At 61.8% G+C, this 14,476-nt stretch overlaps 2 protein-coding genes across 8 annotated transcripts; both read left to right on the top strand.

Annotated features, from left to right (window-relative positions):
* The first annotated feature begins 733 nt into the window (after positions 1-733).
* On the top strand, positions 734-10,663 carry Card9 (caspase recruitment domain family member 9). Of its 7 annotated transcripts, none has more exons than XM_027941953.3 (14): positions 736-910; positions 1,949-2,081; positions 2,241-2,449; positions 2,905-3,042; positions 3,807-4,111; positions 4,190-4,369; positions 4,492-4,635; positions 4,996-5,121; positions 7,062-7,256; positions 7,625-7,666; positions 8,041-8,089; positions 9,604-9,680; positions 10,188-10,264; positions 10,349-10,542. In XM_027941953.3, exons 2-14 carry the CDS (start codon positions 2,062-2,064, stop codon positions 10,446-10,448), a joined length of 1,662 nt encoding a protein of 553 aa, XP_027797754.2. In that variant the 5' UTR covers positions 736-910; positions 1,949-2,061; the 3' UTR covers positions 10,449-10,542. The 7 variants fall into 7 exon arrangements, with proteins under 7 accessions (XP_027797795.2, XP_071457256.1, XP_027797754.2 ...); XM_027941989.3 differs by having other exon boundaries at positions 737-910; positions 9,604-9,656; XM_071601155.1 differs by lacking the exons at positions 10,188-10,264; positions 10,349-10,542 and adding an exon at positions 9,943-10,167 and having other exon boundaries at positions 735-910; positions 9,604-9,656.
* A 97-nt stretch (positions 10,664-10,760) lies between these two features.
* On the top strand, positions 10,761-12,569 carry Dnlz (DNL-type zinc finger). The gene is made up of 3 exons (XM_027942004.3): positions 10,761-11,093; positions 11,302-11,441; positions 12,306-12,569. The coding sequence occupies exons 1-3, from the start codon at positions 10,875-10,877 to the stop codon at positions 12,472-12,474; spliced, it is 528 nt and encodes a 175-aa protein (XP_027797805.1). The 5' UTR covers positions 10,761-10,874; the 3' UTR covers positions 12,475-12,569.
* The last annotated feature ends 1,907 nt before the right edge of the window (positions 12,570-14,476 follow it).

Below are 14,476 nucleotides of genomic sequence, written 5' to 3'. Positions count from 1 at the left end.
CTCCACACATGGGCAGGGCTGCTGGCCCTCCGTGGAATCCAGCAGGAGAGCTGGTCTCGCAGGGTCAGAGGCCATGCAGGGAGTGGTCAGGGGAGCTTCCCACCCTTTCCACTCACCCCTTCTTGGTAGCTGTTGCCTCAGCCTGACCGGGCAGGCCAGGTGTGGCTCCGTCCAATCAGCTCCTCCTGCTGAAGTGGGGCCTGGGGCTCTCCACCCCCCTCAGGGACCAGGCTCCAAGGACCACCCTAGATGTGGGCCAGAGAGGACTCTGTTGCCTGTCACCCATTGGCTTTGGCCGAGCTTTGCCTGCCATCAGCTTCTGGGAGTACCCCCCATGCATCCTGGTAGAAAGGGAGACTGGCATGGGGGTTCCCAGTGGCAAGGACAGGGAGGACATCAGGGTGCCTCACCCCCTGTGGAGGGCTTAAATGTCTAGCTGGACAGTGGGCTGGCAGCAGTGTGCCGCAAACACGCTATTACTCCTGACCTCTGGTAGGTCACCCAGCCCTGAGACCATGTGCCCTCCGGGGTGCCATGGTGGGTTGGCCTCCTCTAGCCCAGGAGGGCCTTTGCCCTTCTTTCCACGTTTTCAGGTGCCCTAAGACCTGGGACCCTGTCCCTGGGCAGGCAGGCTCCTCTGTTCCCCAGAGGACTTCCACTTCCCTCCCCTGGGGCCGCCCTGGCTGTCAAACCAGAAGCAGGCCACCAGGGACTGTCCCCCTGCGGGAGGACAGGCCTGCCTTAGTGGTGTTAACCAGAACACAGCAGGAAGTCAGAGCCTCCCTCTGAGCTCCACCCTCGCTCCCTCCAGCACCAAGCTGCCGCCAGCATCTCCCAGAGACCCTGGCAGCCCCAGATCCTGGTGTTCCCACGGCCAGGACAGCACGCAGCTGGCAGGTGGCTCCTGCAGGTAGGCTGGCCTGGAGCCCTTCAGGAGATTGGCATGGGGGAAGGTGGCTGGGAGACCATAGTCTTGCTGGGGACCCTGAAGCACATGCCTAGAGCAGTGCTGTGCTCCCACAGGCCAGCCATGCGGCCTCAGCGATTCCCGGGCCCTGCACGGCCACTCTGCAGAGACCTGTTCGCTCAGAGGAGTCAGTGGTGGGAGTTGGTGTGGGCCATGTGGATTCGGGCCAGAAAGACAGGCAGTAAAAGCCCAGTGTTCCCAGGACTGTCCCCTGGGCCACCAGCCTGGGCAGGGAATCGGTGCAGCAGGAAGCTGAGGAGTTATTCAGAAGAGCATGCCTGTCTCCAGGGCCAGTGGCCCAGCCAGCTCCTCTGGCCGGTCAGGGCCCCATCCCTGTCTCAGGGAGGTAGAGCTGCTCGGCTGCTGCCACCTTGGCCCAGTCCTGAAGCCAGTCACTTGAGCTGTGCACTGGTGAAAGAAGATATCAAAGGGTGGGCCCTCATGGGAAGACCCCTTGTCTACAGCTGGCCTGAGTGTCCCCAGCCTGGCAGGAGCCAGGCCCTCTCTGGGCCAGAGAGTGCAGGGGTCACCAGTGCCCAGGACCTGAGAACCATGAGAGGGTGTGGCAGCAGCTTCCCTGGGCAACAGGCAACCCTGCCAGCCCCTCGCAGCATGCCCGGGTCTAGGGTAATGGCAAATGCCCCCGTGAGCAGCCTTCCACCGCCCTCCCTAAACAGCTCCGTGACACGGGGAGCTGCCATGGAGCTGTTGCATCACCAGCCCATGGCCAGCGGAAGGACTGGGGGGCAGGGGCCTTGGGGGATGAGGAAGTCCTCCACAGCCTGGCTCCCTCCCAAGGCAAAGGTGGGAGGGCCACCAGCCAACCTGCCCCTCGCCCAGCCCGGATGCTGGACGGCCAGGACTCACAGTGCCATGCAGGGTGGCCCCGTGGGACAAACCTCCTCCCACCACTTTGGAATGTCATGGTGCGGGGGAATGTTCTTCTCTTAGACCCCAGCTGTTCCTCTCACATTTACCCAGGTGATTCAGGAAGAAAGCAAGCTGGGCAGAGGGGCAGGGCCGGAGCTCAAAGAAGGAGACAGCTCGGTAGCCTGACAAGGAGCTGTCCCTGTGCCTCTGCTGTCCCTGGGGAAATGGTCATGCAGCCAGGAATGTGAGGGTAAACCCCTCAGACGCCCCTGGGTGGGGCTCCCTGGTGGCCCTGCCCAAAGCCCTGGCAGGACACCTGTACACTTGGTGTGGGCTGACCCTGGGGCTAGGCTCCAGGCCAGGGGCACAGCAGGTAGGCATTTACCTCGGCTGCTCTCGCCAGCTCCAGCCACCAGCCTGCGGAGGCCATGTCGGACTATGAGAATGAGGACGAGTGCTGGAATGCCCTGGAGGGCTTCCGGGTCAAGCTCATCTCTGTCATCGACCCTGCCCGCATCACGCCCTACCTGCGCCAGTGCAAGGTTCTGAACCCTGATGACGAGGAGCAGGTGCTCAGTGACCCCAACCTTGTCATCCGCAAGCGGAAAGTGGGTCAGTGTTGCCCCCGCCTGCTGCCCCAAGGATCCAGGCCCCAGGTGGCTGCTTTGTGCCTCCCTGGCCCTGGCCCACCCAGGTGGACTGTGAGCCCCAGCCTCCATCCTGAGGACGGAGTGGAGGTCCCCTCCCATGTTGCTGAAAGCTATGATTGGAGTGGCAGGGAGCTCACACACCACTGAGGCCCTGGGAGGCCTGGGGTGGGCGGGCAGCACTTTGTCCCCATCGTAGGCCACCTGCAGGGCACCTCCATCAGATCATTAGCCTGACCTCTGTGTTGGGCAGGCCAGGCCTGGCCAAAGCCGGGTGGGGCGGGCAGGGGCACACACAGCTTGGGGTACCTTGTGCCCAGAATGTACCCCACCTGCACCTTGGGAGCCTCCTCCCCAGCCCTGGCCCTGCCCCCCCGCCCCCAATGCCCCAATCCCCAGCCCTGCCTCTCTGGCCTGCAGGCGTGCTCCTGGACATCCTGCAGAGGACAGGTCACAAGGGCTACGTGGCCTTCCTCGAGAGCCTGGAGCTTTACTACCCACAGCTATATAGGAAAGTCACCGGCAAGGAACCAGCTCGTGTCTTCTCCATGATCATTGGTGAGGGTCAGGATGGGGTGACCTTGGGGGTGGGGTCCAGGCACGGGGTCTCCCCCTCGCAGGTCCTTCTGGTAGGTCTATAGTTCATAAAATGGGGGAGAAAGAACCTGGAAATGGGCCAGCATGAAGATCCCGCCCCCACCCCCCCACCCCACTCAGGGTCTGGGCACCTGCATTGCTGGGGTACCCCTGGCCTCCAGAGGGGGAGCTTCTGGGGGTAGGAACCTCTCCCGGCCTCAGAATACCCACTCGCTGTGGGTTCCACCTCTCTAAAGCCTTTGTCCCCACAGAGTCCTGTGATTCCCAGCAGGGGCAGCGGGATGCTGTCCTGCAGGTAGCCCACTGGTTTGCTGCATCTCATTAAGATCCTTTTTAGCATGTGCAGTGGCCACACCTGTAACCCCAGCTACTCTGGAGGCTGAGGCAGGAGGGTCCCAAATTCCAGGCCAGCCTCAGAACTTAGTGGCCCTATCTCCAAATAAAAATAAAAAGGGCTGGGGATGTAGCTCAGTGTAGAGCACCCCAGAACCCAGGGGTGGGAGCGGGGAAGATCTATTATACAAAGAGAGAAAGAAGGGCTGCCCTGAGCCCTGGCCTGGAGTGGCCTGGGAGAGGATGAAGTGTCCTGTTCACGTCCCCCAAGCGGAACAGAGACCAGGCAGAACTGGCCTGCTGACTCCAGCTGCTGGTCCTCAAGCACCTAGGGTCATTGAGGTTGGGCAGATGCAGGGGCATGGCTCCTTCTGACGCTGCCTGGTCCCCAGACGCATCTGGGGAGTCTGGCCTGACACAGCTGCTGATGACGGAGGTCATGAAACTACAGAAGAAGGTGCAGGACTTGACTGCGCTGCTGAGCTCCAAGGACGACTTCATCAAGGAGCTGCGGGTGAAGGACAGCCTACTGCGCACACACCAGGAGCGGGTGCAGCGGCTCAAGGAGCAGTGCGAGGCTGGCGGCCGCGAGCTTAAGCGCTGCAAGGAGGAGAACTACGACCTGGCCCTTCGCCTGGCGCGCCTCAGCGAGGAGAAGGGCACAGCACTCATGCGGAGCCGCGACCTGCAGCTGGAGGTGAGCGGGTCCCACTCCCCGGGCGCACCCTGCTGCCCTGCCTGGAGCCTGGCTGACTGGACCCCCACGCCCCTGCAGGTGGACCGACTCAGGCACAGCCTCATGAAGGCGGAGGACGACTGCAAGGTGGAGCGCAAACACACGCTGAAGCTCAGGCACGCCATGGAGCAGCGGCCCAGCCAGGAGCTGCTGTGGGAGCTGCAGCAGGAGAAGGCCCTGCTGCAGGCCCGTGTGCAGGAGCTGGAGGCCTCCGTGCAGGTGGGGCCGCGCCAGGCTTCCACACCAGGCTTCCGCGGGCGGCTCATGGCTAGGGGCAACACAGGCACTGGCAGCCAGGCAGCCTGGGCCTCCCGGTCATAGTTGCCCTTGGCCGTCTTCAGGAGGGGAAGCTGGACAGGAACAGCCCCTACATCCAGGTGCTGGAGGAGGACTGGCGCCAGGCACTGCGGGACCACCAGGAGCAGGCCAACACCATATTCTCCCTGCGCAAGGACCTCCGCCAGGGCGAGGCCCTCCGCAACCGGGTAGGAGGGTTGGTGGCAGGCACCAGGCCTGGGGTGTTAAGCCAGTGCCCACTGGGCATCTGGAAGGCAGGGTGCTGGATCTCATTTAAATTCTCTGCTGCACCACTTCTGGGGGTACAGCCCTTTGGTGCGGGCTCTTTGCCTTCATTTGCCTGGGAGGGTGGGGGCCATCCTCAGGGCTCACAGTGCCTGTGGCAGAATGGTGGCCATGGCCAGGGTCTCTGCTGGGTCTGGCCCACTGTGGTCTGTGGCCCCTGGGGCCTCCTCCTGGTCCCAGCTGGCCTGACCAAATGTACCCTCAAGTGCCATCCCTGAGGCCAGGTGGCCCAGGGCTGGTCGGCTGAACAGCCGCTCCTGCAGTGCATGGAGGAGAGGGAGATGTTCGAGCTGCAGTGCCTGGCTCTGCGCAAGGACTCCAAAATGTACAAGGACCGCATCGAGGCTGTCCTGCAGCAGATGGAGGAGGTGGCCATCGAGCGGGACCAGGTGAGTGCCTCCTGCCTCGTGCGGAGGTAAGGATGCAGGGAGGGAGCTGGTCCCCAAGCTCATGGCCCAGGCAACATGGAGTCCGTGGCCAGCTTCCCACCCGGCCCATCCCACTCGGGAAGAGCCTCCTCCTTCCACGCTCCTCTCAGTGCTCTGCGTTAGTTTTCTTTTATATATCTTGTACAAAAGAGGGCTTTCCATCAGTCTTATTTTGCAAGCAACTATTTTTAATTTTATTTTTTGTGGTACTGGGGATTGAACCCAGGGGTGCTCTACACTGGCTTGCACCCTCAGTCCTTTCTTTTTTTTTTTTTTTTTTTTTTTTTTGAGACAGGGTTTCATTAAGTTGCCCAGGTTGGCTTCAAACTAGTGGTCCTCCTGCCTCAGCTTCCTGAGTAGCTGGATTACAGGTGTGCCCCACAGTGCTCAGCTGCAAGTAGCTTTTTTTAACTTAAAAGAACTGTGGGTGCCTGTCTGGGGAACTCTTGTGGACCCGGCGGAGCATCCCACCACAGGGCTGCATCTGCACCCTGTCTCCCAAGCAGCTTCCTGGAGGCTGTTTCCAGTTGACAGCTGGTGCTCCTGCCAGTGCTGGAGGGTGACTCATGACATGTATCAGGAGTCCTGAACCCAGACTGCTGGGAGTCACCTGTGGAGATACAAGGACCCCAGGAAAATAGCGACTCTGCCTGTCCAGCAGGCGGTCAGCCACCATCCCTGCCTTGGGCACAGACTCCCAGGCAGATTCTCAGGCTGAGGGGCTGGAAAGCCTCTGGTGGGAGGGAGGGGACTGGCTGCACCCCGGGGCTGCTGCCCAGGAGCTGGTCCAGTGCCAGGCACTGGTGGGCTTGGCAAGGCCATGTTTGGCTGTCTCCAAGAGGTCCAGAGTCAGAAGCAGGGACAAGAGGTAGGGAAGCAGCCATTTACCAGTCAAGTCCTGGCCAGGGTGGGGCCCACTGGCCTGTGGGCTACTGATGGTCTCCTAGACTGCTGGCTGCAGTTGGGGTCAGAGTTCTGCCCCACTGTAGTGTGCCCTCCTCTGCTAGCACATTGGTCTCACACCTCAGGGACCCCGAGTAGGACACAGGCATAAAGGAGCATGATAGAAGCTGGGCACAGTGGCCACACCTGTAATCCCAGTGACTCTGGAGGCTGAGGCAGGAGGATCGTAAGTCTGAGGCTTTAGCGAGACCCTGTCTCAAAATAAATAAAATAAAATAAAAAGTGCTGGGATGTGACTCAGTGTATAGCACTTCCAGGTTCAATCCACAGTACCCAAAATAAGAAAAATAGAAGAGCACGACATTCATTTTTAAGAATCTTATGTAGCCACTGGTGGTCATGCTCTGGATTACCAACTGCATCCAGTCCTTACCAATCACAAGAACATGGATAGGGAACAAAGATGTGCTGGGTATCCTCTGGGAATTGAGGGACTCAAGAGTTGACACGGGGCCACAAGGACTGCCCTGAGGGTTGAGAATATGGAGATTTCTAACCTTTTTCCTCCCACAATACTGGAGATTGAACCTGGGGTTCTTTATCATTAGCTACATCCCCAGTCCGATGTGGGTTTTTGTTGTTGTTTGTTTTTGAGATAGAGTCTCATTAAATTGTTGAGGTTGACCTCAAACTTGTGGTCCTCCTACCTCAGCCCCCTGAGTTGCTGGGATCACAGGCATGGCCACTGTGCCCGGCGAGTTTTATCTTCTTCACGCTTGTCCACTTTTCATCATGTGCCTTCATTACTTTACAATCCCCAAATGCCATCTGTGTCCAAGGGAAAGGAGAGGCCTGCGCTGGCTGGTCCCACGCAGCTCCACTGACTCCGAGAGGTGCTAGAAGTCCTGCTGGGAACTTGCTTTAGAAGCTGGGAGTCATGCTGTAAGGAGAGAAGCAAAGAGAAGCCCTGGGCTGAAGGTGGCCTGTGCTTCCTGCAGGCCATGGCCTCCCGGGAGGAACTGCACACGCAGTGTGCCCGGAGCCTCCAGGAGAAGGATGAACTGCGCAAGCGGGTCCGGGAGCTGAGTGAGAAGGCGGATGAGCTGCAGCTGCAGCTGTTCCAGTGCGAGAGCCGGCTGCTGGCCGCGGAGGGCAGGCTCAAGCAGCAGCAGCTGCTGGACACACTCACCCTGGTGGGCTGCAGGACAGGGTGGCCTGCCAGCTCAGCCCTGTGGTCCTGCCCGGGCCAGTCAGTGCAGTGAGGGAGTGGGACCCAGGCGTGCGGCCAGGACCACCCCAGACCTTCCTTGTGGTGCAGTAAGGGCTGCTAACACAGCCCAGGCCTAAGCAGGACGTGGGACTGCTGGACACTGGCTGTGACCAAGTGGAGCCAGCAGGGTGGGGTGGTGAGGAGGAGGGACATTCTAGGCAGAGCCTAGAGAGGGGAGAGCCAGAGCTGAGGCATGTATGGGGGCTCCTGGAGGATGGGGCTGGACTGGGACCCTCGCCATACCCCACCCACCCCACGCTGCTCTAACCAACCCCTCTTCGTTGACCACAGAGCTCTGATCTGGAGGACAGCTCCCCCAGGAACTCCCAGGAGGTGAGCGTGACCCCAGGATGGTGCCCGGCTGGCCTCTGTGAGACTCCCAGCTTCCACCCACCCACAGCCACATTTATGCTCCCAGGGTCCCGCTGAACTGAGCCTCCGCTGCCCAGCTCTGGGCCAGGCAGGGGGAGAGGCCCATTTGCTGGAGGGTACAGTGAGGCCAGGGCAGGGCTGCTGGTGCAAGAGCTCCATTTCCCAGCCCCTCCTCACGCAGCCCAAGCCCCCGAGGAGCTGTACAGAGGGGAGACAGGCACCATGCCTGGCTGGGGTGCAGGAGCTGCGTGGGCTGTGGGGTAGGTGGGGTCCAGTCCTGGTGGGGAGTGGTGGCTGGAAGGGAGGACTAACAGTGACCTGTCTGTCTTTGGAAGCTCTCACTGCCCCTGGATGTGGAGGAGGATGCCCAGCTCTCGGACAGAGGTGAGCGGGTACACCATGCACCATACTCCTCTGGCCCAGAAGCACGGGGCTTGGCCTTCTGGTCCCCCTGAGCCCTGGCCTGTAACTAGTGCCCTGTCTCTTCAATCTTCACGTTCTACTCAGCAGACGGGAAAACTGAGGCTTGGGGGTGTTATCAGGTCAAGGATGCCTAGAGAGCAGAGAATCTGACTCAAACCTGGGGCCCAGCTGGCAGGGTCCTTGGTCCAGTGAGGACAGGTCCCCCTGGGGCAGTGGGTGTGGAGCCTCCACCCTGGGCAGGCCCAGGGAATGCAGAGTAAAACAGGGCTCCCCCACCCTCTCCTCACAAAGCTTCCTGTTGCAGTGGGAGACACAGTAAGCCAGTGTCCAGGCTCAGAAGGCCAGGGATAGAGGAATGGGGCTGCATGCGGGGCAGGGGGTGGGGGGCACCGAGGGGGCTGAAGAGGCTTCCAGTGGGCCAGGCAGATTTCCTCCTGGGCTCATTTTTAAATGGGGCTCTTAGCCCTAGAAACAGACTGGGGGTGGATGGCAACAGCTGGGTGCCTCTGGGAGTGGCCTGGATGTGGGTAGGAGCTGGGGAGGAGTCTGCTCTGATGATGGGGGTCGGTGGGAGGTGGGGAGGGTAGTGGGGTGCCCCGGAGGTTGCGTGGGAAGTCAGAAATACTTCCTCAGGGGTGCCTGAGCCCAGCCTCCACGCAGAGGCAAAAGGGGAAGAAGTGGCAGCAGATGGAGAAGTGGGGGCGGCCATCTGCCACAACCCAGAGGCTTGAGGCTACAGAGCCCCACGTGTTCAGGGGTGGCAGACTCAGGAGTAGCCAGCTCCCAGGGGGCTGTGGCAGGAGCCAGGCAGCATGGAGGTTGAGCTGAGGGGGAGTGTCAGCTAAGAGCAGCTCAGGAGGGGCGGCCAGGCAGGCAGGACACAGCCTGGCACCCCAGCCCTGCTGACCACCAGTACTGCCCTAAGGGCCTGAACTTTGGTCTGCCTAGATCCTGGGAGAGTCAGAGGGGTCCAGCAGCCTGGAATGTTCTGCTTCCAACTGCTGCAGTATCCCAGCCACACCTCTGGAGGCCCTGGGCCCTCCTCTTGAGGTTGCCCCTGCCCACTCCTGAGAGTCACCATGCCTGAAAATGCTACCCAGCAACTGGGAACACAGCACAGCCTGACGGGGCTTGGGGCCACCTGGGAAAAGTGTCCTGGAACCTTGGGGTCCTTGTTTGTCTGTTTGTCGTTGGTCTTTGGGGGCAGCCAGCTCAGGAGGAATGGACGGTTGATGGAAGGAGTTGTGGGACTCTCTAGGACCAGCAGCTTCTGCCTGCCTCAGAAGGCTTCTCCTGGGAGTGAGGGGAGGCCAGGCTAGGGGTCTGGGCCAGTTTCCTTGCCTGGCAATGGAGAGACTAACTGGCCATGTGAGAACCCAGGAGATCTTGCACTGGGCAGCCGGAGGGGGAGGGGCAGCCATGCTGGGCGTGGCCCCCCAGGTGGGCAGGACCCACAGGCAAGCTGTCCTTTCCAGGAGGCCTCGCTGAGGGGGAGAGCCAAGAGCAGCCCTTCGCAGCCCCGCAGAAGGTGTGGCTTTCACTAAACCCCCATGTAAGACCCCCAGGTTCCTGCAGCCCTCGATGGGCTTCAGTGACTAATCTCCAGGAAGGTGGTGTCTCCACTAGGGCAGCTGGGGGTGATCCAAGGTCTCTGCTGTGGGTTTTGGGGTGGAGTGTCTGGAACATGAAGTGGAGCCCCTACCGTCTTGGACACAGCTCCAAGAATGGGGGTTTGGGAGGGTGGGGTAGCCATAGAAGGACACCCCATTTCTGGTCTACCCAGCGGGAACTCAGCCTCCTTGTCCATGGCACAGGAGTCCCTCAGCCAAAGGGCCATCTGGGTTGTGTACTAGCAAGAGCCCAGGCGGGAGCCTGAGCGCCCAGTCGGCCTGGCTGCAGGAGCCCGCGCTGCCCTGTCATCAGAAGGCAGCCCTATGCCCGGGCACCTCGGGGGCAGCCCCGATGGCCAGCTTGGCTCCAGCCTTCTTCAGCGTGCAGTCCGGGGCAGGAGGGCGCGGGAAGGACACGGCCATCCAGCTGCGACCGTGCCCTTCCGCAGGACGCTGGCGCGAGCAGCGGCGAGCCCCCGGAGAAGGAGCGGCGGCGCCTCAAGGAGAGCTTCGAGAACTACCGCAGGTGGGCGGGCGGGCGGACGGGCGGGGCGGTCTGGCGCGGGCGCGGCCCACCAGCCGCACCTGCCTCACCTGCGGCGTCCCTCAGGAAGCGGGCGCTCAGGAAGATGCAGAACGGCTGGCGGCAGGGCGAGGGGGACCGCGGGAACACCACCGGCAGCGACAACACCGACACCGAGGGCTCCTAGTGCGCCGGGACCGTCGTGGGGCGGCACGCACTCCCCGCACCTGCAGCGGACTCCACGCCGTGGCTGACCTGGCCACAGCAAATGAGCTGGACTCCCCTCCGTGAGGCTGCCCGCGCACCTAATTTTTAAATGCGCCTCCTATTTTTACTGTACACTACCCTTGCTTGTGGAAATACCGGAAAGTGCAGTAAATAAAAATAACCCGGGAGCGTGCAGACTCGCGCCATTAGAGCCCGCGCCGGCAGGGCGGTGAGCGGACGCAGCGCGCGCAGGGCGGCACCAGGGGGCAGCAGCGCGCGGCCCGCCGGGCCGGGGGCGGAAGCTAAGGAGGGCCACGTCCGCCCCGGTGCCCACTTCCAACATGGCGGAAGCGGCCTCAGCGGCGCGGGGCGGGGTTGGAAAGAGCGGCGAGGGCGGTGGGGCAGAATGTTGCGGACGGTGATGGGCTGTATGCCGATGCTGCTGAGAGAGAGACCCCGGGGACCTGTCCTGAGGTGCCTGTGGGGCTGCAGGACCCGCCCGGAGGCCGCAGGAAAGCGGCGGGCCTGGCCCTCCGGTTGGCGGTTCTCGAGTTCCGGGTCGGGGCCCGCGGCGGCGCTGGGACGAGTGGAAACGGCGCATTACCAGCTGGTCTACACCTGCAAAGTGAGCACACAGGCGGGGAAGACGGACCGCCCTTGCCGCTAGAGGGCGCCAAGAGGAGAGGCTGCTAGGGGCGGGGCCTTCCAGGGGGCGGAGCCTTCCCGAGGGGCGGGGCCTTTCCGGGGGGCGGAGCACTCCTGAGGGGCGGGGCCTTCCCCGGGAGTCTAGTTGCTGGCCTGATGCTGGCCTGATGCTGCCCTGCTCCAGCCAGGTCTGTGGAACAAGGTCCTCTAAGTGCATCTCGAAGCTGGCCTATCACCAGGGCGTGGTCATTGTGACCTGCCCTGGCTGCCAGAGCCACCACATCATCGCAGACAACCTGGGCTGGTTTTCTGACTTGGATGGGAAGAGGTGAGGACACCTGGACTGGGGGGGGGGCGTGGGGAGAAGGGGGACACTGGTGGCCTGAGCCTGGGGCCTGGGTGAGGAGCCCTCCCAGCAGCACACACCTGGCCACCTGGCCTCCCTGGGGAGCCCCTGCCTGGTGGTTTCTAGATCCCCTCAGCAGCCCAGTTTCCTTGTCTGTGCAGAGGTGCAGGTAAATCTGAACTTCAGGTGGACCATGGATAGCCTTTGCCGTCACTGTGCTACCCCAAATACAGCAGCTGCCAGTCAGGCCACCTGGGTGGCGCCTGGGGCTCCGCCTCACTGACCAACCTCCGTCCTCTTTGATGGCCTTGCCACTTTCTGGTGTGGAACTTTCTTGTCCTCTGCCAATTTGTGTGCCTGGTCTGCAGCAGCTGGGAGATGTGTGTCAGGCGGTGTGGACTGGCCCTGGCCTGAGGGTCCTGCTCAGAGGCCAGGCTGGCACCCCTGTCTGGGGAGCCGAAGGCTGTGTATTCTGACTTCTGAGCTCTGTATTCTCACATGAGGGAGGGTCGGTGACAGCAGAGTCTGGAAGACCTGTGGTGACTTTCACAGAGTGACCCTGCAAGGTCAGCACACCAGGCACTGGGCTGTCCTCCCATAAGACATCACCAAGTAGAGAAGGGGCATGGGCAGGACTGCTGGGGACTGGTCTCTCCGAGAGATGAGGTGGTCCCTTGGCTCCTGAGGTGGCACTTGCTGGCAGCCATGGGTCGTGAAAATGTGTGAGGTGCCTATATGGCCCTGATGCTGCTGGGTGCTGGGCAGCACTCCTGCATCGAGCTGGCCAGGGTGTGCCCTGCAGGGAGCCAGGTACAGGAGTGACATCCCCCCACTCCTGCCTCACAGGAATATTGAAGAGATCCTGGCATCCAGAGGGGAGAAGGTGCGCAGAGTGGCTGGCCAGGGTGCCCTGGAGCTGATTTTGGAGGCTGCAGGGACCCCCAACCCCCCTGCTGCCCCAGAAGAGGGTGAAGGCGAGGATCCCGCCCACCCAGGCAAGACGGAGCAGAGCTGACTCACATGGGACTTCTGCCCTCCAGAAAGATACTTCCTTCAGCCCAGACCTCCCGGACTGGCCTGTCCCCTGTCAGTAAACAGACGTTGCCTGTAGCTCTCTGTCTTTCTTTATTGGAGTCAGAATTACTCCCATGAGCCCCCGGTGCTGGAGGACCCCAGGCTCACCACCATCCATCCTGCAGGGGAGTTACCTGTACTAGCCCACCATAGGGCCACGTTCAGGTGGGCAGGGACTGGACATAAAGTCAGAGCACACGTGGCCCTGCCCGTCTGAGCATCCTGTCACTTGCTGTCCCCTGGGACAACGCTGGTGGCTCCCCTCCATGAGCCAGGGCTGACCTCAGTCCTGAGCCTTGGCCGTAGCAAACCAGGCTGCTCATGGTGGCTGTAGCCAGGATGGGCGCTGGGCTGGGAGCTTGGAACGGAGTGCAAGCCAGGCGGAGGGTCCTCTAGGGGCTACCCGGCCTTGCCATACCGCCTGGCAGGTTGGGGTCTCAGACACGTGGGGGACAGCAGGAGCCCCGTGCCCTTCCTGCACACGTGTGGCTTGTCTCGGCTTTGTTTGACTGCTCAGGATGTTCCTGTTTGGGAAGCGAGCAGACGCAAGAGCAGTCTTGGAGAAACATTCTGGCTGCGTGACCTCCACTATCAATCACCAGCCTCGTCTGGCAAGCAGAGGCTGGGGACCTGGTGGGTGCAGAGGGCTGAGCCCAGCTCCACGGGGACACGCTGTGTGGGAACCTGAGCTGGTGATTAGAAGCTCACGCCTCACCCGTGGGAGGCTGGGTGCATCTGCTTCGTGTGCCCTGGCTCGATTACCCCCATCCTTCTCCTGGCAGACAACCTGCTATTAGGCCCACCAGAGCCTCCTGGGCCATTTGTGGAACCTGTCATCGCTCTCAAGGCTGAGCCAGCCCCACCCCAGCCTGCCCTTCTGTGGAGGGCACTGAGGTTGTAGGGACCAGAGGGGGCTTCCCGGAGGCCTTGAAGTGCGGGAAGCCGCCCCCGGGGATGCAGACCAGTGTTTGGGAAGGCTCCAGTGCTGGCCACACACCAGCTGTAGAGCTGGATCTAGAAAACCTGCTCCTGCGGGAAACCGAGGCCCGTAGCATGCACTTGTGTATTCACTGTGCCTTTTCTGTGCTGATGCTTTGGCCTCTGGGCCTCACTGTCCCTGGAGGGCCCACCCCCACTGGACAGCAAAGGCTGTGAACCCTGCTTCCCATGTGCTGAGTGGTCTGTGCAGAGCCCACTCCCCATCCTCCTTGACGGGCTTGCACCTGGGCCATCGTGCCGGACCCTCGTCACCCTGGGCCAGGTATCGGCCAACTGGGCAACCTGTGTGCCCAGAGCCCGCCAGAATTCTCCAAGCAAGCCAAGCCTAAGCTGGTTACCCCTCGTCCCTCCTCCCCACGGAAACACATCAGAGGCCCTGCCCGTACCACTCTGCCTTGACCGACCAGTGCTTCCCACGTGGCGTGGCGTGGCATGACCGACCGCATCCTTTCTATGGCAACCTCCTGCTGTCAGCCTCTACACATGAGCAAAAAATGGAGCCTGTTGGGAAGTGGCTGGGGACTCAAGACAGCCGCAGAGCCTCCTCTGGAGGACACACAAGCGCCAGGCCCAAGCGCCAGGCCAGCTGGGTCCTGCGGTCAGGGAAGTGCCCGGCCACACTGCAATCACAGTTATTTTTTCAGGTCTTGGCCTTCGCAAGCCCAGCGAGCCACCCAGGACTGTGGGCCTCTGAGAGATGACAGGCCCAGTGGGGCTGGGTGGCAGGACCTTGGGTCACAGAACCCTTGGTGAGCTGGCTCTCTTCACAGCATCCCCGTGCCCCATGGGCGCCTCTCCCTGCTGTGGCCACCTCGCCTTTTCTTCTTTTCTCCCTCGGGAGGAACAGTGCTGACCCCCTGCTTACTGAGACTGCACCCCGCCAGCTCCTGCCTCCAAACCTCCGGGCCAGCTCTTCCCTGCTAGCCTGGGGGAACCATGCCCAG

The sequence above is a fragment of the Marmota flaviventris genome, chromosome 13 (assembly GCF_047511675.1).
Source record: "Marmota flaviventris isolate mMarFla1 chromosome 13, mMarFla1.hap1, whole genome shotgun sequence".
NCBI lineage: Eukaryota > Metazoa > Chordata > Mammalia > Rodentia > Sciuridae > Marmota > Marmota flaviventris.
The sequence above is the reverse complement of the archived record's forward strand: the minus strand, read 5'-3'. Positions and strand labels throughout refer to the sequence as shown.

Coding starts and splice junctions, on each gene's coding strand:
- Card9 (XM_027941945.3), top strand. CDS start 2,062: ATGGTCATGCAGCCAGGAAT. Junction 7,257..7,624: donor TGCTGGACACACTCACCCTG/GTGGGCTGCAGG, acceptor CGTTGACCACAG/AGCTCTGATCTGGAGGACAG. Junction 7,667..8,040: donor CCCCCAGGAACTCCCAGGAG/GTGAGCGTGACC, acceptor TGTCTTTGGAAG/CTCTCACTGCCCCTGGATGT.
- Dnlz (XM_027942004.3), top strand. CDS start 10,875: ATGTTGCGGACGGTGATGGGCTGTATGCCGATGCTGCTGAGAGAGAGA. Junction 11,094..11,301: donor AGCTGGTCTACACCTGCAAA/GTGAGCACACAG, acceptor TGCTCCAGCCAG/GTCTGTGGAACAAGGTCCTC. Junction 11,442..12,305: donor TCTGACTTGGATGGGAAGAG/GTGAGGACACCT, acceptor CCTGCCTCACAG/GAATATTGAAGAGATCCTGG.